This window comes from Siniperca chuatsi, linkage group LG8 (assembly GCF_020085105.1).
Source record: "Siniperca chuatsi isolate FFG_IHB_CAS linkage group LG8, ASM2008510v1, whole genome shotgun sequence".
In the NCBI taxonomy this organism is placed as follows: Eukaryota; Metazoa; Chordata; class Actinopteri; order Centrarchiformes; family Sinipercidae; genus Siniperca; species Siniperca chuatsi.
In genome coordinates this window covers 9,916,353-9,941,629 of record NC_058049.1, presented here as the reverse complement: position 1 = coordinate 9,941,629, position 25,277 = coordinate 9,916,353, and the positions used below count along the sequence as shown (strand labels likewise).

The 25,277-nt window shown below is 38.7% G+C and overlaps 1 protein-coding gene across 9 annotated transcripts in view; it reads left to right on the top strand.

The window, feature by feature from the left end:
- Positions 1-25,277, top strand: part of LOC122880316 (ecto-NOX disulfide-thiol exchanger 2-like) — a 171,513-nt gene that overhangs the window by 79,579 nt on the left and 66,657 nt on the right. For 7 of the 9 annotated variants that reach the window (XM_044205329.1, XM_044205325.1, XM_044205324.1 and 4 more), the window contains one exon: positions 19,375-19,506. The exons of 1 other annotated variant lie outside the window; for it this stretch is intronic. In XM_044205329.1, coding sequence (XP_044061264.1) covers positions 19,375-19,506 — 132 coding nt within the window. Of the gene's footprint in view, positions 1-19,036; positions 19,189-19,374; positions 19,507-25,277 lie in introns of those variants that run through there. One more of the 9 variants, XM_044205333.1, reaches the window with a different exon arrangement.

Here is a 25,277-nt window from a genome sequence, read left to right as displayed (position 1 = left end):
TGCAGAGACTTGAAACTACTTCAGAAAGGTAATTCATCACAGTCAAAGTTACATTATTGGTTGGTGGTAATGCAGTTCAAAACATTTATAGTAATATGTCTCAGTTGTTGTGTGGAAAGCTCCAGCATCCATGATTTGAATCAGCTGCCGAAGACCATTGCATATATAACTTATGTTGAGAAATCTTACCTGGAAGGTGAAAATATAAAAGTTTAAATGTCATGGCCAAATTTGGTAGCTTCTTACATTCAAAATATTAATGTTTTGCAGCCAGAGCTCACATATTAGATGTCAGAGCTTCCCAGCTGCACCTGAACACACCAACCCTAAAGACAGCTCATGTTTAACTGCATCATCATGCACCAATACAGTAACTAAGTACATTTACTCAAGGACTGTAATTAAGTACAATTTTGACGTACTTGTACTTTACTTTGTACTGTATTTCCATTGTGTGGTATTTGTACTTCCACTCCACTACATTTCAGAGGGAAATATTGTACTTTTTACTCAACATATGTTCAGTTTATAAAATATGCGTTATTAAACTACCCAACAGTATATAACATTGTTAAAATTAACTCTACTTTGACAACAGTAAAATGATACTGACACGTACACATCAATGAATCAGTAATATTCCAGTATATGAAAACGCTCGGAGCAAATTAGTATTTTTACTTTTGACTTAAAGTTTTGCTTCCAGTACTTCTGTACTTTTACTTAAGTAAGCAGGACTTTTGCTTGTAATGGAGTATATTTTCATTATGGTGTTGCTAATTTTACTTAGGTAAGAGATCTCATATCTATACTGTATTTGGCATGTTTTTGTTCACACGTATCTTTTGACTATTCACTATCCATTTTATTATATTTCATATGATGACAAGTCTTTGATTTCATCTGGAGCATGGATTTGATCCTGCTATCACAGCTGGCCACTTAAAACTATGAGGTAACGTGAGCTCTCTGCACAACTCTTTTACAGAAATGATAATATTTAGCTAGAGAATTGATTTAACATTTCTGATGTCTAACTCAGTGAATTCAACCTCACTGAGTACAATAATGACTTTTTTATTTGCTCGGTCTACCTCATGTTTGATTAAGCTGTTGAATGGTTCTGATGAAACAGGCTCCCCTTTTTTTTGCAAGGCAAACCTTCTTGAAATGAATTCACTTGGAAATAATTAAAAACCTCAATGAAGAAACAAACACAAGTTCATTGCTAACAGATTCCCATCCAAGGATAACCATAATCTGTGAAATTTGGAAAACCAGTCTGCTGACATTTACATGCAACTCATTTGTGACATGATAAAACAATAGACATCAAATGTGTTTCCGAAAGGATAACTTTGCTAGGACGGTTCTTTGAATATTGTTAATGTTAACACCTTTAAATGTTGGATCTATAAGTGTGTGTCAGTGAATGGATTTGGGTGATTTTTTTTTTTCTTCTAGGTTTTAGAAATTCTCACTGTGGTCATAGGTCCTGCATTGCCCAATTAAAATCTGTGCACTGTAGAGAATTACATGTGGGGTCAGGTCCAATGCTGTCAGAAGAGGCTGTCCAAATTGTCAGCCCATTTACTTTCTTCAGACATTTACCCAGTATTTGCGTTAAAAAATCCTAATGCAATATCTAAAATATAAAAAAGTTGTTTTCACAAATCTGAGGCTTATTACTGTAAGCCTCAGAATTTGAATCTTGCACCTTAACTGTAACACTATGACTAGTTAAGTTCGGCATGATTAGAAGGCTGACAGATGTTTGGAAAGATGTGATAATGTGATAAGGCCTTTCCTCAGTTTGTAAATCTTCTCTATATCAACTCGAACTTTTCCAGAACTCTGCAGCGAGGCCTTTAACCAAAACTAAACGTAGATCACACATTACACCAGATTGATTAAAACATTTACTCCTGATATCCAAGGCATTAAATGCTGTTGTTGCTCCTCAACTCTGAAAGAGCTTCAAACATAGTATCAGAGAGGCCAAATCAGTGCACATCTAAGAGTTGTATCTTACAATCTATTTGTTTTCTTTAACTTAACGTGTTATACACTTATTTCTCCTTGTTTTATATATTGTTTTTCTCTGTCTCATCTATCTCCCATTTCACCTTTTCTTCTTTCTGTAAAGCACTCTCTTACTTTTGTTTTAAAAAGTGCTATACAAATTAAGTTTGCTTGGTCAGTTAAGCAATTACAGTTTGCTGGTAAAGCCCTGTTGTTTAATTAAAGGTTATTTGGAAGAGAGAGTGCTGCTCAGCCCCTGTATCATCAGTTGTTCTGGAGTGACCTATTAACAGTCATTCATCTTAATGACAACTGATGCAGGGAGTTGGCATTTAGTGAGTGAGAGTAGTCTGACTGATAGTAAGATGGATGGAGAGATGAGTATTAATGTTAAATTTGGCCCTGATCTTGTGGCACATTTGGCTTTCCCTGCAGGTTTGGGATTGAAGGGTTGTAGAAAAAAATATAGTAAGCTTCAAATTTATAGCTGAAGTCCATGCATAAATTATCAATGGACTTACTATCTAACAAAAAAACAGCTTGCTTGCAATAATAACATACACTTCAGAAAGCACTAATGATGCACTCGCTGAAATTTTGGGAGGTGCACTGCCACATCAACATGGCTGTGTGTGTATAGTGTGTGATTTCTCTGTGTGCAGTACATGTATGTAACATCCTTCATGTACCTGCACGCATGTTTATTTGGTCCTCTTTGAGACTTGCTGCTGTTTATTTTCAGACACAAGAGTGAGTTAGCCATAAATGCCAGACTTTAAAAGCACTGGCCCTTTCTGAATCAAATAACATATGACTTTGAATAGAGCATCTTCATGTCTTCAAAGGGAAGCCAGGGAGGAATAGAGAGAGAGGAGACGAGGGAAACAAAGAGAGAGGGTATAGATAAATATCTTTGACCATACGCCCACATCTCAGCGACTGCTCCTCTCCCCAGACTCCCACTTAGAAGGAGGTGAGGACCCTTACTGGTCAATGTGGAGCCTTTTGATTAATTTAGGCCATTATGTGTCACATCAGAGTTCAGACATATTTTAAAATGAGGTGTAAACAGCTAGAGTATCCTGACTCCTTCTTCCATTAAATAGTCCCTAAACTGGGCTGAAGAGACATTTGTAATGATGTCTCCTTCTTTTTAACATGGAAATCAACGTGAATCCAGTGATCTGACAGAGGTAACGAGAAACACAGCAAGTTGTTTCTCTGTTCACATCTCACATATACAGTATTCCCACAGCTCATGAAATCCTTTTTATATTTGAGTCTATGAAGACACAGCAGGACTGGAGCCTTGAAAATTTTGGGAATGCCCTCCTTTCAATTTTTATTTCTTAAGGATGGTTTGAAGAGGAAAGCACTGAAACATAAGTTAGACTAGAAAAATATATTCATGCTTTAGCTTCTTTTTCTTCTTTTTATTGTAAAATTCACAATATGTTTTACAAGTGGCGCTTTGACCAATCTACCTGCTCCACTGTTAAGTTTCCCACATAACACAGAATCAACAGCTTATATCAGTCTTTTTGTCCCTTTGTTTTTCCCTCTGAAGAATTGTATGTGTCTGAGTGACAAGACGGCAGCAGAGTATTTTCTCTGTTTCACGTCTCTGAGGGATTGGTTTGACTGACAGCTCTCTATGGTAGATTTGTTTGACAGACGTTATTCTTTTGACTTTATCTTTATTGTGGCTGTTAAAAGTTAGTTTAGTTCCTTTCAAGCTTCTTTTTTTTTTTTTTACGCCATAAAGGTTTTTTTTTGTCTGCTCAGATCCATTTTGTCTTCATGACTGACTGGCTGTTGAGCAGGATGGCTGAATGTCACTGAAAGCATCGGCCAACACACGTCACACCGCACTGATGAATCTTCAAGTCATATTCTGACTCACTGTATAATAGTTGAGCCAGATGAATCACATAAGGGAACGTTTAAGTTGCCGTCTTTAATTAACTTCACCTGAAAAATCCACTTCACATGACACAGTTTGAGATTTGTAACACGCATAGTTAAACTAACATGATTGTGTGTTTTTTTTGTATTAATCTCTAATGTAAGCCATACTTCCTGCTGCCATTCTGCTTCTGAATATTTCACCCTGATTATGGAAACACAACAGGAACTTTTTCCAATTACTTTTTCTAGGGGAGGCCTTTCTAGTCATTGCTATAGTAATTACCTGTGTGCCTATCATTGTTCATCCAATATCTTCTCATACTGAGCTGTGACATATTTAATAGGTATAGTAAAACCAATTTTATTGCTGTTCTGCAGGATTAGATTAGTATTTGATGTACCATATTTTTAGTGTCTGATCTTGAAAGATGAGTTGAAGGAGTTTTTTTATTAGCTATAAATAAATCAATTTTCTGATTCAATTATCTATGACTCTGTGGAGACAATAAGGTATACTGTATTCAGGTGGTGTGTAACCAGTGACTTCCATGTTTGTTTCCATGGTCCCTGTCACCGCACTCATGATTTCTGGTGTGTTGCTGAGAGAAACACACACTCATACACCGCTGCAAACATGCAATCACTGCCGGAGACTGACACTGAGCCACCATGGCTAGTCATAATCCCAGCTCGTTTAAGGGGAACTGGAGGACAGGAGGGGGAAGGAGTCTTGAGCGAAAGGAGCTGAAAGTGGTTGTCTTTGCTAACCAGCCTGCTCTTCCTGTTCCTGCTGCTGTTGCTGCTGGGCTGATGCTTCTGTCAGGATGGATGTTGACCAGCTACGGGACCTCAGAGCTCTTCCACTTAATTACCAAACACCCTGTGACCCGATAATCACGTACAAGCCTGTGAATAGGCCACTGTGTACAGACAGCTACTTGACTGCTTCTCCTACACTTGCACTCAGCGGTGATAATGAGCGTATTTAAAGGTTTCACTGGTCAGCTGTGATTCAGCCAATAAAGGCACCTCTGGAAGGCAGAAGGACAGGTGTGCAGAATAAATTGGAGTTAATCTGAGTTATCAGTGGGTAGTATAAAAATGAAATAATTATAAGTACTCCATCTGCTCAGCACGGCTTGCAATGTGCACATTTTTAACTTCTTCCCCACTGTGGAATTTCATCCTGTTGTGCTCAACCCATGTCTTGATTATCAAGAGGACTATATTGGTATATATGTTAAATGTCAAAGTCATTTTTAGTATGTATATATCGACATTTCTCTTTTCTCCTTGTGTAAAATGTTAAATAGTATGATATACTGCACACTGTGCCATTTTCTGTCACTAACAGTTGGGTTTTAGTTGAACATTCTGTTGCTATAGCAACAGCACCTGACACAGTTCTCTAACTGACATTACATTCACCATTTTGTCAGGTCTGTGAACAAGCAAATATTGACAAACATATTTTATCTACTGTTCAAATGACTTTGTTGGATCAGTATCTGTAGGTGCTCTTTATAATATAGCTGTTTTGTGATCGTTGATTTGTGACTTAGCAGGATTTTGTTTTTCGGTGATCAGTTTGCTGCTAACCAAGCTAATCATTAGCCACCTGACGCTAATGTGTTGCTATACAACATTCTGCATAACTGTTAATTTACTGTTGGGCTAACTGTTATGACTTTTTACTTTTACTTTTGTGGACTATGTTTAATAAATTAATCACTATATTGTACTTATTGTGGTGACCTAATGTTGATCTTTCACTGGTTCACATGGTTTGTGGCGACCATTTACTGTTAGCTTGTGGCTCTTAGTAGCTAGCAGAGGTATATCATGGGTTGGCAGTGGGCAAAAACTTTGTCCAACTTTGTCCCTCGTCCTCTAACTCTTGAACTAACAACGCAGGTGAGGGATGTGTAACTAGGGGCAAAGAGGTCCTCTACAAATCCACATTGCTGTGATTCTCCAGACTCTCCCGCTCGCTTAGCCACGCCCACCTCTGCGATCAAATCAAATCCCTGAGGGATCTGATGAAATCCCTTTTAGATGAAACCCCGTCCACATATTCTGTTTCACTCAGAAATACGTCACATTACAGAAGCTAAAGATGCTCTAACTGCTACTTCACTGTGCCCTAAAGTATACAGGAAAATATAATATCTAACATTCAACTACTAGAGAATCATTAGATAACAGTGGTTTATTTTTAGCTACCTTAATTATTTAATTTAACCTGGAAAATTTGTCTGGACATGCCCACAGTTTAGTTACTTACTTGGGCCTTAAGCAGCTCCACTGCTGCAGCCTGTGATAAAGTTCCTTCATCAAGGCCTAATTGATGGTTTTTGAGGAAGGTGAGAGTGTTAGTTGTTTGGTCTCTCCTCCCACATTTTTCCCTGTCAACCTGGAAATTCAAAGATGTAGCTTTCAGTCACAAGTCCACTTCTCTAATCTCCTACTGCCCCAGACATGTTTTTATGTCAGCGCCAACAAATTCTTCACGTAGCATGTTGTCCCCCTCACTGCAGTACTGTCCACATGCAGTCTTGTGTATTTCTGGTGGCTACACAGCGGGCTGAGCAGGTTGTATTTTCAGAGACTGGCACAAGCTGGGCCACAGGCATCCTGGAAAACTGATGAAAAATATGGAAAATAAAATGTCAAATAACCTGAAGATAGTCCCAAAACACAGATGTTTACATGTTCTTGAATAAGTTTCCTTCTTATTTACTCCGTTTGTTAAAACAAAAGATGTTTGTGTTTGTGACATATTCAGAGTTTAAAGCAGTCGTAGGTGGTGTCTCCAGACTTTTGTTTTTCTTGCTGCATTCCTGAAGGTGTTAGAAAAAACAGACTGAGATGCTACTGTACTTGCCTGAGAGGTGTAACTCATCAAAGACAAAACAGAGAATGAATACATCAGACTTACCTGTTCCCCAGTGTTCACGTTGCCTGAAGTTGTGTTTTGCCTTAACTAAGCCGGTGAGGAAGTAAAGTGAAAATAAACCCTTGTAAGCCATGTCAGTTTTACAAAGCAGTCTGTTATCATGCTCATCTGTTTGTGTTTGCTGTTGTGTTGATTCTGCTGGAAATTAGAAAGTGAGTCACCATTGCCTTTTTACTAAATGTGAAATGTCAAGTATACTCATATGTATGTTGAGAAATGAAGTGTGGTATTTCTGCCTACTTATGAATACTTTTGCAAACCATTGGCTGGCTGTGGATGATTAAGATTAAACTTAAACTTAAACTTACTGGTTTACAGGCTGACTGTCCACTTTGACAGAAAGCTGATAAGGACTAGCTTATTGGCAGAATACATGGTCACGTAATGTGGCAGGAGGTAATTTGAATCAGCAGACCAATCAGTATTTTCCTGTGTTTGATTATTCATCAGTTAACATTATGCTCCTGCCTGTCGATGCTGCTGCCTCAGTAATGGATGCTTTTATTAAGGCTGATTAGATTAATTCTAGGGGATGAAGACACATTTGCTGGCAGCAGACCCTCAAGGGTAGAAGGAGAAAGGATCAATCAATAGTGTCCATCTCAAACCTCATAATGCACTGCTGATTGTTTGAAGTGCAGAGCTGGAGGAGATATATATGGATGTAGAACCAAGGATTTTCTCTCTATTCTCTCTCTCTCTCTCTCTCTCTCTCTCTCTCTCTAAGACACACACACACACACACACACACACACACACACACACACACACACACACACACACACACACACACTCTCACTCTCTCTCTCTCACTCACTCACACACACACACAAATGCTGAACAAATGCTGCTCCCTGACAACACAAAACAAGAAGAGAAGTTGTGTTCCACTCATCTAAAAATTACCTCTGATATAAAAAAGGGTCAAAAGTGTTTTTAAAAATACACTCCAAAAACAGGAAGAACGCTTTCTCCTAACATGTCTGCCTTTTTTAATAACTCTCATTTAGAAGGAGACATCCATTGTATTAAAATGGAACAAGAACCAGAGCTTACATACTGTATTTTTGTCATCTAAATTATTTGAGTTTAGAACAAGAATTCACTCCAAGACAGATTGTTGCAAAATATGCTACTGTAGTTATTTGCTGTTATATGTGAAGCAATCCAATTGTCCATTTGTCCAATAAAGGTTTGGCCAGTGTGGTAGATGATCATGAATTATCTTGAACACACACCGAGTTGCCAGTTTATTAGTTACACCCATTAAATCAAATGCAACCCATGCAGTAAATCCTGTCTTTATTAGCATATATCTTTAGAGACATGTTGATTAGTGTTGAAATGATAATCAATTTATCATTTGGATCTTTTATCACGCAACAATGCTGGATGTTTGCTGGTTTATTAGGTACATCGAGCTTATTAGGGCTAGCTGCAACTAATGTTTATTTTCATTATCGTTTAATATGTTGATTATTTTCTCAATTAATTGATTATTGAATGTTCAAAATGTCAAAGGAATTTCACCATTTCTCAGAGCCCAAGGTAACGTCTTCAAATGTATTGTTTTGTCCGACAAATAGCCAATAACCCAAACATTTTAAATGAGATAAAACAGAGAAGAGCAGCAAATCCACACATTGGAGGAGCTGGAACCAGTGAATATCTGGTATCTTTGCTTGAAAATTTTTAGAAATGATCAAAATAGTTGTTGATTCAATCAATCAATTGACTAATCAATTTACTAACTAATCTTTTCAGCTCTAAACTAAATATAATGCAATCCAATATAATACAGCCCTGCAGTAAATCCAGCCTGTTAAATTTATCTTATTCTTTTTCACACTGTTTCAGAGAGACGTTGATTCAACGGTATTGTGATTATATTTTGTCCATCCTCATTTATGTCAGTACGAGTTTGATCAGAGCATTAAAAATAACTTTCAACTGTATTAGATTTAGCTAAGCATATCTAAAGCTGGATAGTGGCAAAAAATTCTGACAATGACAAGATAATTTACAAGTAGAAAATTGTGCCTTTCAGAAAAAAAAGTGGCTGAATTTTTGTTCACACAGAAATATGTCAGTAGTCAACACTCATCCAGATATCTCACACAGGCAGCATTGTTTTGGTTTAAATATTTTTCTAGTTTTAGAGCAGATGCATTACGGTTGTCTAATGCATCACACAACTGTTTTGCATGTTGTGCCGCCAGATCCAATCCCTATTTTATACGTGCAAGTCTGGTGGTTGCGGTGCTACCTGCACTCACACAGTCAGACCCAGTCAGTAATCTTAAAGTCATATTGCAACTAAACCACTTGCGGCGGTTTATTTAGTGCAATTACACAACTGCATTTACAGGTAGAAAATACTTGAAGGAGGGGGTTTTTACACTGAGATCCTGAAATAGCTTCCAAGGAAATCAGTGTATTCATGCTCTTTGGCTGCTTCTTATGCTAGTGTTTTATTTTCTCTTGCTCATGCAGAGCCGAGCGCCATATATGAAGATAAATTGTAGGTCTTATACAACACAGCTCTAATTATTTGACCCCCTCTGGTTTTATTGTAACAGATCAAAGCAGTGGAGAAGTGAAGATATACATTATTAACAATGGTGTGTGTATCTGTGCATTTGTGCACCAGGGAAGAAAGCTGAGTGTTTGATTGACAAGGGTATATAGCATGATGTGTACTAATCTAAGTGTGTGTGCATGCAGTATATGTTCAATGAATTGCTGTGCTTTTATGCACCTATTTAGCAATGGTAAATTGCATTTCTGGGAAGCTCGTGAGACTGGATTGGTGTGAGACTCTTTCATTACAGTTTTCACATAGACACACTCCACTCTGGCTCCAGTTAAATGTATGATAGATTGCTCTCGGTTGGGATGATCCAAGTTTTGTGCTGATGTAGCTTCACTTGCCAGGTTGTGCTGATGTTGTGTGCAGGTGAGGAGGATATATACACACACACACACACACACACACACACACACACACACACACACACACACACACACACACACACTCAGTAAGGTCAAGAAGCCATCCACTACTAGAAGGCAGTTTTGCAATCCATGCATTTATTTTGCCTGCTGTGTGTTTTCATGATTAAGGATGAACCTGTGAGGTTTCTCTTTCCATGTAAATGATCAGATGTCACCTTAAATACATCAGACCTAAATTAACTAGTGCTGCGTGAATTGCTACCCCCCATCCCTACCCCCAATTAATGTAAGCATGCAAATACATTATCGTATACAAATTTTCTTTCAGAATAAGTATATGATGAATTATGTGACAAATTGTGCATTTTTTCCCTGTAGGAAAAATGTGTGGTGTTTTATTTTGTTTAATATAATTAGCTTATTCATAGAGTAATGCAGTTGTTCTTCTCATATTTATGCCAGTTAGCCAATATATTATTAAATGTAATTTCTAAGAGAGATATTGCCTGTTATTTTAATTGTATTATACTTTCCTTTTTTCCACTTTTCTCACTTCTGTCATCAGACGCTGATGCTCCTTTCTTCCTCTTTTTCTATCTCAGTCCAACTTCTCCCTCTTTTCCGTCTCCCTTTAGGATAGTGGTTTGCTATTGGAAGCTTGCTCATTGTGAACGAAATGGTCCCCGGTTTCTCTCTCTCGGCTTGGAGGTTTACAGCCAATAGGCCTTAAAATGGCTTCATTTCCCATCAGCCCCACCCCCCTGAGGGAGCGTTTAGTGGAGCTAAAGGCCAATCAGGAGAGTCCAGGAGATCAGTGAAGCCTTGGTCTGAAATCAATCCTCAGAGTTCACAAGCTCATGACTCTGGGGCACAGGGGGAATCAGCTTCCCATTGACAAATTCATTTTAACCAGACAGAGTCACTTCAGAGGCACCACAAGCCTGTCAATATCAATTATTAAAAAGATACAAGACGTAATAAGCTACATGTGCATCTTGTTAAAAGCCATGATCCTGCATTAATTTTCCTTGTTAAATCTGGACACAAGAGACGCAGACAGATGAAAGAAGGATTTTTAACTGTTGAATTGTGGCTTTACTTTTGTTTAAGGACAGTTTCCCTCATTGTGTAAGTTGATTTTTGCTTTGGCAAGAAAATAAGTTCAAACACTTAGCTGTGAGCATGCAGACATAAGATAAAAATGAAGGAATGCTGTATCTGAAGGTTCCTGCCTATTGCTTTAACTCTATGTTAAATAATTAATACACCCTCAACTGGGTGCTGACTACTACAGTGCAAAGAGAATGTCAGTGGATTCAAAGCAATTGGCTGTGGAGTTCAGACTAAATTGACAGAAATTACTGTATAGCAGAGGGTACACTCTGGCTCTAAAATGGAAATGAAATTTCATGATCAGTGGCAGAGAAAGCAAATGTAATATACTGCAGGAAATTCCTCTACCACCTCAACCACAAATTGACTTATTAGACCCACAAAAACAATGCAAAGAGAATAATTTGTATTTCTCACTGAATTGCTGCACTTATTACCAAAACAATATTTACTATATACGTATATTAGATGTTGACAGTAGGCAGAAATACTGCTGAATTTGCTCACAAGATCTGTGAATACAAGCAATTAGACTCAGCTCATGATTTGACATTTTACAATTTCTGACACAGCAGGAAAAGCAAGTCATAAAAATGCACAAAGAAAATGACACAGAAGAATTTGTCTCTGCCTAATTAAATCTTCAATGTAATTTGGCGCTACAGGCACAGGGATCATCAGGCACTCTTAGTCAGAGGAAGGAGAAAAGTCATATTGAAAGCTTTCATTTACTGGTTCTGACCTCGCATTGTCTTCATCAGGGTGGGAAGTGAGACTGACTGAGTTCTGGGAGCTTAAAGTTTGTGTTGCAAGTGATTTAGCTTTGTGTAGACTGCTGTTTTAATTGCTGATCATTCGTAATGTTGTTCTATGTATTTATTTTGGTTTTCACTCCAGGCTTTTGGTAACTTTGGTCAAAGTAAGGTGTTGCATCAGTGACACTTTGAGACTTTGGTTCACATGTGTCTCATCAAGCAGGAATAAATACTGACTATTTCAATATTTAATCCTAACCACAATCATTGTCTAACTTTAAAAGAGTACTCCACCAATTTAGCGTTGCACTTCTGTCACTTTTCTGTCATTTGCTTAGAACTTCTATTCCCGTGTGCACTGACGTGATAGTGAGCTGCTGTAACAAAAGAGTTTCCCCTCGGGGATCAATAAAGTATTTATGATTCTGATTCTGACTTTAACAGTTATAAAAGTCAATGCAGCAGAACCAAAGATATCATCTTTTTTATTCTACACATTCCTCTTCCTTGTCAAAACATGGTGCCTACATTGCCCACAATGCAACTCGACCAGCAAGCTGCCAGCCTTAAGCAGAGATGATGAGCGGGCTATAGAGTTCTGGTAAGCTGGTAAGCACTTCTTTCTAACTCCACACCCCCAGACCGACACTGACTCAAGTGACATAAGGCATTTTATCCAAATTAAGATAATTATCTTCTGAAATGAAAAATGCTTTATATAACTGTTTTCACATATGCAGTAGTACTCCCCAAGACCTGTAAACAGACTCTGATGTGTAAAGTCGGTAGAGTTTGTAAAGGAATAGTTATCGACATTTTGGGAAATATACTTATTTGGTTCCTTGCAGAGAGTTAGATACAAGATACAAGATATATTTATTGATCATTTTTTTGATTTCATTTTCTTTCTTTGGGCCCTGCGCAGGCACCTCACCTCTCCGATATCATTGATAGATGGGTATCAATGATCTTCTGAGCGGTTTTAATCACCCGCTGCAGAGCCCTCCTGTCCTGAGCCGTGCACATCCCATGCCAGTTTGTGATGTTTCCAGTCAGGACGCTTTCTATCGCTCCTCTGTAAAAGTTAATAAGAACTTGGCACGGGAGTTTTGCCTCCTTAAGTTTCCTATAGCCGTTTCGGAGCTTTCTTGACCAGGGTGGAGATGTGAGAGGACCATGTCAGGTTTTCTGTGATGCTGATTCCCATGAACCTAAAACTATTCACCTGCTCCACCTCAGCTCCACTGATGTAGACAGGGGTGTGTGTCTTTGTCTCCTGTCTCCTGTCTCCTGTAACAGTGATATGATAAATTAAAAATGTCATTAATGACATCAACCAGCTGATTGGCACATGTTCGTAGTACACGGCCAGGTATGTTATCAGGCCCGGCAGCTTTACTCATTCACTCTCAGCAGGATTCTTCTCACATCCATTGTGGATACTGACAGTAGCCGGACTTCTGGAGGCAGTGTAGACTTTACAGCTGACTCTTTGTTGGAAAGATCAAAACAAGCATAAAATGTGTCTAGCACATCTGGTAGCATGGCCTCACACATGATGGGGGAGGTCCTGCTTTTGTAGCCTGTGATGCTTTTGATCGCCTGCCACATATCTTTGGTGTTGTTGAAGATCAACACCACTATCATCTCTGCACAGTAAATATAACTAACTTAGCATAAAGAGTGGGAACAGGGGGAAATATTTCCCTACCAGCACTTCTAAATGTTACCAATTAACATGTTATATCATGTTTGTTTAATCTGTACACAAACAGAAATGTAAAAATGACTTGGTGACTTCCTGGAGTCATAGCTGGATGAGGACAAGTCTTGTGGTCACCGTGAGGTCACCTGGCAACCAGCAGAGACTCCAGAAAGTATTTTATGATGAATTCACCTCATCAGTCTAATTAATGATAAAGTTGCCCCCAGTATTTTATACATTTAGGTTATTATGTCATATATGTGTTTTTTTTAACCCTAACATATTAATTATTGAGCTTTAGAGAAGCTGGTGGGTGGATTTTCTTTTTCCTTTGAACAGAGCCAGGCTAGCTGTTCCCCCCTGTTTTTATACTAATCATCTACTGGTTCTAGCTTCATATTTACCGTACATACATGAGAGTGGTATTAACTCTCTGCAAGCAAGGGAATAAGAATATTTCCCAAAAAAATGTCAAACTACTCCTTTAACCATGAATGATTTATTGATGCCTTAGTTGCCATGCGCAGATATTGTTGGAAACACAAATAAATGTTCACGGCAAACATTTTGCATATACTATATGTTCAGTATTAACCTACCTGTGAAGCTTATCCAAATTCGTGGCACATAAGAACATGGACAAACAGTCAGGTTTCTACATGGTCTTCATTCATTTAAAAGTCTGAGCCACAACTCAACACAGTCATTCATGACTCACAGAAATAATTGTGTGGAACAGCATGGTACCACATGTTGAATTGGCCTTTGGGCAAACCTAACTCAAGTCTGATCAGATGAGAGTTGTCCCAGATGTCTCTCATTGATGCATTTTGACTCATTATCAGCAGCTATCAGACTTTGCCTTAACCTTGACCCTGTTATTACAATCTCCCCTTGAACCGCCAGCTTAAAAGTAAGGGCTTTTAACTGTGACTCTGTTAGTGAGACACACAACTTCATAGAGCGAAGGTGGCTCTCTGGGTGAATTGGTTTTGCGCATTACTGGGGCTGTTTATTGTTTCTGACAGATGATGTGAGCGGGATGTGAGCATGATGAAATGAAAAGCAAATATCTGACAGATCAAATAGATTCCGAAAAACCCTCTTAGAGATGACTGTGCTGGTGTAATATTGAAATTGTTTATAAAGTTTAGATGCCTTTTTGTTGTCTCTGTTTGCCTCTGTTTTATTGAGCTACACATGCTTTTGATGCACTGTGTGCAATTTCTCCTGCCTTGTTGTTTCTATAGATTAAAAAAATGCTTCTGTTCTCCATCAATAGTTAACGAGTCAGCAAAGATCTCTCATAAAAACACACAGTTGTGACTTAAAAATACAGTTACTAAACGTTAAAGCAGCTGGACATGTGGATCCACTTAGTTCGGGTATGAGAAGGATTATAAAAAATGTTTGTGGAAAAGTTAGTGTGCATCAGAAACCATCATTGTTGAGTGTATCAAATCAGGAATGATCCATTAGGTCCATGATAAAATGAGGAAAACAAATTATAGTGCCACCATGTTGGGAAGGTTTCTACACAGATACAGAAAGTAGACCATCTTTGAAAACAAATGCACATTTTATTTAAGAGGTAGAGTTTCTTATATATTTTCTGAGGCCACACATACAACATTAATTGACTTGTTTTGTTCAGTGGGCTGGAAGGCAAATGTTCTTTTAATAATAAGGGCGCAGAGATGATTAACATCACATTGGAGTAACCTCAGGGAATTACCAATGACAAGTTTAACAAATAATCTTAACTCAAGGTTAAGATTCAGTTTCATCAGTATGTCATCAAGCGTCACCAAGCACGGAACTTGGTCATGTAATAGCAGGTGGCCATATGGGAGGTGGGAGTTGAAAGCTGCAGAAGAAGCTAGTAAGTGGACTATTTTTTTTGGGTCAAACTACTGACTCCTAGGTCAAGAATGATCTTTCACACTTTCACACAAGTTTGTACAAAGATGTCAAAATAAAACATTGGCATTCTTTACAATTCATATAAATAATATTGTCGATTTTCATAGATCAGTGGAAAGATTTGAATGAAGGATAAATAGTTTATGTTATGGCTCGATGTCAACATTTTGTACCATAACAGTGCCAGCTAAGTTGACCAACTAACTACCAACTGCTTGTGTGATTGCTAATACAAACCAGTCGTCTTGCTGACACATTTTTCATGACTAAAGATGGTTATCAACTAGTCACTTTATAATCACTCAAGCCACCGTAGGTGTTGCTACATTTGTTGCCATTATTGGCATGTGTATGTGGCAACTGTTGGTGCCTTTAGAAACTCAGCCAGCTCTGAGCACCTTAATGCTGACAAATGGTACAAAACTTGTGAAGACTGATTCATCATTTTCATCTAATGGGTAACTGATGCTTTTCCTTGCTTTGTAATTCAAAGTAGCAGCCCCCACAAACGCAACACACTACGCTCTGACTAATTCTGAGCTGGCACACAATCTGATTTGTTAAAAAAGACGTAAGAAAGTGGAGAGTGGGCCGATCGCAGAGGAAAGATAACAGCGTCACTGGGTGAGAAATAGTAGTCAGGAAACTATTTCTGGGCACATGCCCAACTGGGACAGTTTCTGACCTCTTTTCCAGTGCAAATCAGGATCTTACTGCCAGCAGGACAGTAGGCAGTCTATTGTTAAACCCTGCATTAGTTTTCAACTCTTATCACTCCTTGTGTTGTAAACCTGCATTAAAATGATCATGGCTGTGTCATAAACCTTTATGTTTCACCATTCCTCTCCTCCCACTGTATTATCTCTCCTCTGAGTGTACTGCCACCCAGTCAGCAGGACAGCTAATAGGGTTGTAAACAGTAAACGGGCCTGTGAAGTTCTTGTCGGGAACATTAACATAGCAACACCACAACAATGAATGTGTTATCAGGCCTCGCCATGGCAACATACAGACAACTTTTAATGATTGGGTCTGAGCGGGGATGCTGTTGTTGTGTTAGTGGAATTTTTATAAGAATATTAATTAGCAGAATGAAAGGATATGTAGAACAGTCCTTTTGCTATATGACAAGCACGCTGGTAGGATGGTTTCCTCATTGTCAAAGCCTATTTACAAAAATCAAAGCTAGCACAGCCTTAATCATTACAATTTTATATAAATAGTCAAGCTATGGCCAGGCTATATGAAATGTTTATAGCTGAAATGTCATATTTACAGTCATGTAGAAAACATCTGGCTGTTTTGTTTGTAAACATCTTTCTAGCATGAGAGGCAGCATAAGAAACGTCTCGGTGTTGTTCTGTACGTGTGGTAGTGAGATCACTTAGCACAGTGTGTTGGTATATTTACAGACAACTGCAAACATGAACACACACACACACACACATACACGCACGCATATACACATTGTGAGTACAAGTAAACCAGGCACTGGGAAAAACTTTTTTTGAGGTGTAAAATCCCAGTGCTGTTCAGTGCTGGTTTCTATTACCACAGTTAAACTTAGTGTCAGGGAAGAGGAAGACAGACTTGTGGCTCGGTAATTTACAGGTCTGCCAGCGAGAGCTCAACCAGCAAGAGTTGTAAGAATACTTAGAGCTGTGTAATGAACTCCAGATCAGGAGAATGGCTATATGATGTGTTCCTGTTGACTTAACTGCAGGGTTTTTATCTATGGGGATCTGAATATGTTTGCTTTTCTGTGCAAGACTTAGGACTTGGCAGAGAACCATGAGCCTGAGGTTTTTTTGTGGCAGCTGATATGTGCGTTTGTAGCGGTAGGTTGGAGAATTGTTTGTGTTTTTATGCCTCAGAAATAATGTCTGGATTTGTACTTTGCTCTGCACTGTATGTATACTGCTTTATGCTTTTTTGTAATGTGTGTCAAGTTGAACTTTGGTCAAGGCTTGTATTTATTAAACTTCTGAGCATTACACTATAGAATGCTGTAAAGGGCCAACTTAGGAGTAAAACCATTCTTGAGTGTGAGGAATAACACATTTATCAAGCAACTTACTTCTTAAAGTGAAGTGTAGGAGTAAACTTCAGGAGCAGCTCTCAAGTGTTCTCATGATTAATCATCATGATCAGAGACAGTGATTTACCCTACATCTGCTCCATTGTTTATTATTGTAAAAATATTTTCTAAAACATACGTCATTAAATAAAGTTAATGACATATGATATTAAAGTTCATTTATTTGGTGTAAAATCATCAATCATCATCCCCAGCAGCAATTATTACACGAGAAATTACCAACAATCTAATATATTTACAATTTATAATATATAAATAGGGATGACATAATAGGAAATTGGCTGAAATGGAAACAAAAAGAAAAGCCAACTGGAGATTATAGTACCACAATGAAAAGTGCAGACAATGAAGATGTATGGAAAGTGATCACAAATGAAATCAATGCCACCTTTATTCATGTTGTTGGCAACCCTGATTAATGCAGAAAAAGAAAAGACAAAGTGGTGTAACATTGTGTCAGATTTTCAATTCAAATGCAAATACTCAGCTAAAATGATCCTATTTTGAATTATACATATTGCTTGAGTTAACATATTATTCGCCATGACCAATAATATTTTCAGTCACTCCAAATAGGCCTGTTACGATGACTACTTTTGTTGGACGATATATTGTCCCAGCAATAATCGCGATAAATGATATTATTGTAATTTTAAGGCCATTTGCATCGCATTCCATCACATTCATTTGCATAAAGCATAGGGGCTGTATCAGCTGCAGCAAGGGAGAGATAGAGACGTTTTTAGCCAAATAATCACAAACTCACTATAGGGACATTGTATATTTGAAGTAAAACTGTTTTTTTTTTTAATCTACAAAGGGAGGGAGAAGATCTACTTAAATAAACTATCTACATATTTACAAGCTATAGGAACATTGTAATCCAGAGATACGGAGAGAAAAGAGAAAGAAAGAGTGAGAGAGAATCTCAAACCTGCTGCCCCACACACCACACCTACAGGCTGTCTGCACACGGCGCAAGAGGAGAGACGAGACCCCAGCGCTGTTGGCAGAAGAGCCGAGGACTGCGATTACTCTGAGCAGCGTGCATGGGAGTGAATTACAATATAAAAATGAATATATTTCTTGCCTTTTCTCTGATGGTCTGAATAGGTCGCTAAATTTGTCGCTTTTTAGAAATAAAGTTGTTAAGATGGTCTGAAAAGTTGCTAAATCTAGTGAGAAAGTCACTAAATCTAGCGAGGAAGTCGCCAAGTCCTGCAGCTGTCTAGGATCTACTCTTAATCAACTTAAGAAATCGCTGGAGCTATCTTCAATTTAAGAGTTTTTCTTAGTTGTAAGAAATTTGATATGCAGCTTTTTTGTTTATGAGTAGAAGTAAAAGTTAAGGATTTTTAGTTTAACTTACAGTAACAGTTGATGATTATCTGTTCTGTTTTTCAGTTGCTGCGTTCTTGGGCCAGATGTTCTTTTTAAGACTTAAGTACAGAGTGTTTGTGTGCTGGTCTTTTTTCTCTGTATGTGTGTAACAGCATTTTCAGTCAGAGCAGCTGCAACCCTTTGAGCAGAGGTCATAGGTCACTGAGAGAGGAAGTGCCAAGAGGCCAGGCGGTTTATTCTCTGAGCAGAAGTTGAACAACTGCATGAAGAGGAATATATTCTAAATGACAGTGTTGTAAAAGTCAGCACAGAGTCAGACTGAATGCAGGGTCACAGTGGCCTCTCCTCTCTCCCGTGACAGAACGCAGAATTGAAATGAGGGTGGAGATCACAAAGCACTCATGTCAATAAGGTACAGAGATTTTGTCATTAAAGGAAGCCAAAGATTCGCACCCTTAAAATGTAATTCTGGTTTTGACCTTGGACTTTCCTATAACCTATCTAAATCAATATACATCCTTTTGTAGCACTTGAATAACGATCCCAAAAAGGAATTTTAAATCTCACTTTCTCATTCCTCTTGTGTGTCTCTCTCCAGATGGGAACCGTAACATGACAATGGCTTCTAACTCCATGACGATGCCCATGTCAGACCCCAGCGCCTGGGCAACAGCCATGAGCAACCTGGGGATGCCTCCGACAAGTATGACTGGACAGCAGCTCATGCCAGGTACCACAGAAAACGTGCTATATGCTGCCATACAGGTCACATGGTGCCACACAAAAGTGCATTGTGTTGTACAGTGATATATTGATGTGGGAATTGCTATCCCGCAGCTCATAAAAATCCTGAATTTGTTAGATTTATGTCGACACTTTTTGCAGTTAGAAGATATACTGTAAGTAAGGTATAGCTGCCTACATGTTTAAAGGTGGGAGAAACAGCCACCTAAAAGTTACAGAACGTTTTTTGGTTGTTGGCTTGAATTCACAGACTGGCTGGGAAAATTTGTGTAGGAGGACAGATGAGTAACAGCGTCTCCTCCCCCTCTGCTGCCCTCAAAGTACCCTTGAGCAAGTCAGTGAGCATCAGCACTGGAGCAGTTGTACTCATCTCACTGGACAGCTCCCGATGCGTCAATGTTTGAATGTCTGAAGCCTCCCCTCCTCTGCATCTACTCCCCCAGGCAGTCATAATTAAAGATGTGCTGTTAGCTTATTTTCCTGATTAAGTAAAGGTTTGAAAATGCCAAATATGTCCAGAGGGCATTAATAACATGTGTATGTAGTCATACCTGTGTGGGGGCCGTGGGTCGGTAAGTCATCCTTGTCTGACTGTACAAAGTCCAGCTGGAGCTCAGGGTGTTTACGGCATGTGTGGTAACCCCTTCAAGGAGTTCCCTTGCTGTTCCAAAAGTCACTGAAGAGTTAGTAATCCTTGCAGTTTGGGAAATTATTCAATGTCTTTCCCAGAGTTTGATGAGAAAATCGACACCTCTCTCATATCTGTACATTAAATGTGAAGCTACAGCCAGCAGCTGGTTAGCTTAGCTCAGCATAAAGACTGAAAGCAGGGGGGAAACAGCTAGCCTGGCTCTGTCCAAAGGAAACAAAATCCGCCTAAACTTGCACCTCATTTAAAAAAGCGACTTTTTGCTGCCACTTTTATACCTGTGTTGGACTATGGTGATCTTTTATATACGCATACCTCTGTTCAATGTCTTCATATGGTTGATATAGCTTATTTGGAGTTCATTACAAATTGTAAACTTCTGACTCACCACTGAGTTATACTCTCGGTTAGGATGGCCTGCCTTATATATATATATATATATAAGGCAATTCTTAGTATGCTGCTGCACAACTTATGTGTCCTTATCACGTAGAAAGGTGCTGGACAGTACTCTATGCTCTCTGTCCCAAATGCCCATACGGAAATTGGAAAAAGGGCATTTGTGTATTCTGCACCCTCGGCATGGAATACATTGCCGAAGGTCTTGACTTGAAACTCAATGAATTAATCTCATTAAATGTTTTTAAATCCAAAATGAAAGACTTAAAGGCAGATTCTTTGGGATGTCAATGGTTTTAGTTTGCCTGGTTATGCAACTGATTCCTAACACATCTCATTTTGAAATGTGAGTTCCCTATGCTGTTTGTTTTTTCTTTTTTGTTTTCTCTCTGTAACTATAAATGTTTTAATCTTAATCTCACTGGGGCTTTCCTGGTTAAATAAAGGTTAAATAAAATAAATAAATGACGTATAACTACTGTTGTGCCTCTTTGGTCAGGTCACATTTGGTCAGCAGCTGAAAATATGCCAGCATGTAATATATGTGTGTTGACATATCAAATGTGCCAAGTTTACAACAGAGGGGTTTAGGAGAAGATAATGTTTCTGCATGCTGATCCCTTCTGTATAACCTAGCTTACTTAAAGTCAAGATATGTAAACACGACAACATCCCTATAATCCCTGTAAGGCCTGGTTTCTTAAACTGTGGTTCACAACCCCAACTGAGGCATGTACAGACTTCTTTTGTTGAACAGTGTGACTCAGCAGGTGTGGCTATGCCCTGAAAACACAAATGCCACAGTTACAGCAAAATAATACAGTCAACAATGAAATAAATGATTTATACAAAAACCATAAACTTCAGTACACATGATGGTGGTTATGTTCTTCTCCATAGACAGTGATGCTCTCACCAAGAATCATAAACAGCTCACATTATTAAAATAAGAATACAGTCAAATTGCTTTCATAAATACCCTTGTAACTAATCTACATACATTTGTAAAGTGTCACAAGGAGAGTTAATTTTATTCTGAACCATATTTTTTGGAAGGAAAATCATTAAATCTGAATAATAAGAGACTTAAAATATACTAAAAGCTCAACTCTCAGAATCATACTATATTAACTTTATACAGTACTTCATGTACAAGGAGTCAATAATTCCCACAGGACAAGAGCACCAGTAGCAGTAGAGCAGCAGTTCTTTATACTTATACTTATTACACTTTTCACGTAGCTGTGAGGATCCACAAAGGTTTGCGAGATGTAAATTTAGTCATCTGTCCATATCCGCGACACCCCATGCGGATAAGTCCACCTCCAGCCAAAAATGTATGAATGCACCAACTGTACATGTGAGAAAACGTCCCCTCATGTCGACACCCAATGTATTACAAACAATATCACGTCCGCTGTCTGCAACTGTTTCATTTTGGATTATATCGGGTTTTAAGAACGTTTATGAACAGCCACACTGAAGGCTTTTTGTAAACCTACATTATATTATTATTAATCATCAAGCTAATATTTGCTGGCTTCATCTATCTGTTAAAGTAATGCCTTGTTGTCATTCAGACTAAGGTGCCTTTTATGTTAATGTTCCTCACTGCTTCATTCAGACATGACAGCAAATTTATGGAAAGAGACAATGCTCGCTCAATATTTGGTACCTGGTGCGTGAGAGAGATTGAGAGAGAGAGATGATCTATGTTGTGTTAATGCTAATATTACTGTTTTTGTGTATTTTCCAAATATTTGATCAATTTGTACTCTGGTGCTTTGGCAAAATTATTTTTTAAACTTTAATGCCAATAAAACCTTTGAGCAAGAGAGAGAGAGAGAGAGAAAGATTTATGTTTTTATTTTACACATGCTTTGGCAATGTTAAAATATGTTTCCCATGCCAATAAAGCCCAATTGAATTGAATTGAGAGAGAGAGAGAGAGAGAGAGAGAGAGAGAGAGAGAGAGAGAGAGAGAGAGAGAGAGAGAGAGAGAGAGAGAGAGAGAGAGAGATGCAATTGCAATTCGATCACCCAAAATGCATTTTAATGCAAGGTATAAAGTGGGTCTAGGTGACATGACATGAAAGACAGAGCACAAAAAGTGAAACATGACTAACGACTGGCTGGGGACAAACATGTTGAACTGCCATCAGATTAACGTAGGGGTGCATGTCTGAAAGGGGCTTTCGTTGCTGTTTTTGTAACTTAATCAGAGTTGCATTCTTTAAGTTATAACACTTTGACTGTCTCACTTAACTGCCAGTAGTATCATTACAAAATATCTCTGTGCCTCTCTTCTGTGAGTATGGATTTACATTTGGATCCATGTAATATTGTAGTATAGTTGGTGTTATATAGTATTGAAATTGAAGATTAGATGTGATGATAGAACCTATATCCCTGCCCAGGTCTCATGTTGGCAATTAGGATTGATCCCATTAAAATGTATACACTGAGCTGACTCTGGGAGATGAAGTTATGACTCTATTCTGTCTGAGGAGGAGCACGCAAACACTCACAACAACATCTATAAACAGTAAGCAACACTTGCATGCACACACACAAACATGCACAGAACAGTGGCTCAGTCCTACAAGTTGACTAGAGACAACGTTTGGGTCTCCGGCAAAAGGCTCAAGCTTTGACTTTATAATGATGATTAGCTGCATACGAGCTTGCCAAATAAACAAAGCTCAAACCTTTCTGCAAATCTTTCCCGTTGACATTATAGTGAGTTATGATTGATAAATTGTGGCAGCTTCCTGTCAAAGAATCAAGTCAGAGAGATTCTGCCGCCATCTCAGCTTTTTCTCATACTGCAGTTAATGGGTGTAAAAGTTATGAAAGAACGCTATTCAAAGAGGTTGAAGCTTGTGGATTTAATGTGGAAACTGGCTTGCCTCCCAGCTGCTGCCTGTTTCTTTTTTTCACAACTCATGAGCATAATGAACAAATGTAACCAATCAGAGAGCTGTGTCATTGATATGTCCTTAAGAGAGCACACACACAGACTTTTAACACTTAATCAACATTACTTTCAGAACACTGGAGAAATATTTTAGAACTGAGAGCTTTAAGATTAATAAAGCAGTGACGTCTGTGCCTGTTTGTTTATTTTCCAATTTCATTACAACCTGAGAGAGCACTTAACATGAGGTTAGGTCCCACTGTTTTGCACTTGATCTGTGATTAGTCTTTTCTCTCTCCTTGGTGGATTTTTTCCCATTGTTTGTGGTACTTAGCACTTGCTTTTCATTCGTGTCTTCACATACATGCATATGATTGTCTGTGAGTCTATATTTAAGATAAATGCATGTGGACGTTACTGCCCTTCGCTGCCGTGGTTCACGTATTGAATTTCATTTGTGGTTATTACTGCTCTCACACTCAGTACAGCCTCTGCCAGCTCTCCTTTCAAGAGTATCATAAACATTACCGACAGAGTGGGGAGCTTTCCAGCAAGATGGAGATGGAGGGAAACACTCCATTGAGAGGGAGAGGTGTGTGGGGGGATTTGTGTGGCATACAATGGATGAAGCCTTAGTTGTGATTATATATCTTCATTGAAGTCGTTTTGCTGAAGCAGTTTCTGAAGGGTGGTGTAGAGAGGAAAGAAGGGAGGAGGAAAATATGGAGAGGGAGGAGAGTCGGGTGAAGAGGACAGCTGTGTCTCCCCTCATGGATCATCTGGAAAAGCAGCTGGGGCTTCCCTACCTTTGCCTCTTCCTTCCTCTCTCCTTCCCTATTCCCCTCCCTCTCTTTCTCCCTTGCCAGCCCAAATTACCCAACATCTTCATTAATGTCTTATTACAGCTGAGGCAGCCAATGTAACCCACAGCCACATCAGAACATACACTGCTCATTTGGTTTTTAGAGAGCTGAGCGCTTTCACAGTTTTAGCCTCCACTTAGTCACAATGAAAAACTCAAACAGTACATGTGATAAACTGGGTTGTGCTGCAAACTGAGTACATATCAATTCAATGAATTAACAAAATAAAACCAGTATCTCTCTCTTGATCCTTAAAATTTAAAGTTTACATTACATTAATCTTTTGTGCTATCAGTCATCATAATTTTTTACATGATACATATCTGTATTCAGAACAGAACTCTATTATATAATCTCCATGCTCATACAGAAATCAGTGAGGTACTTTTGTCTCACCGGAGCTCAGTATTATCCATCTGCAGACAGACGGACAGACACTTCGTCAGGCAGAACGAAATAAATCTGTTTGAAGTACTCCTACCAGCTCATTTTCTTTTCCTCCACTCCTACCATCTCTGTCTGTCTCTCCCTTTAACCATTTATGATGAGGAAATCTCAGGTCAATCAAAGCTGACTGCTAAGTGCAGTCTGAGTTATAACTCCCTGTTCTGCCTGCACTTAAACAGGCAGCTGAAAGGAGGCCTCTTAGCAGTAAACCTGACCTTTGCTGAACTCCATCCATAATCCATATGTTCAGTAGACTTTTTCAAGAGATGCATGGTCAAATTTCCAGTCTGTTAGCTCTGAACCTCCTGAACCATTGGAGCCACTTTGAACATAACGCACACAAATGCATGCTTTCCCCCCTGAGCCTACACACACACACGCAAGGCAGATAGCATAACTTTATGCAACCTATAAAAGATGCACATACACTCAAACACGTTATGTTTTATGGTCTGGACTAAGCCAGGTGGACTGACTATCAA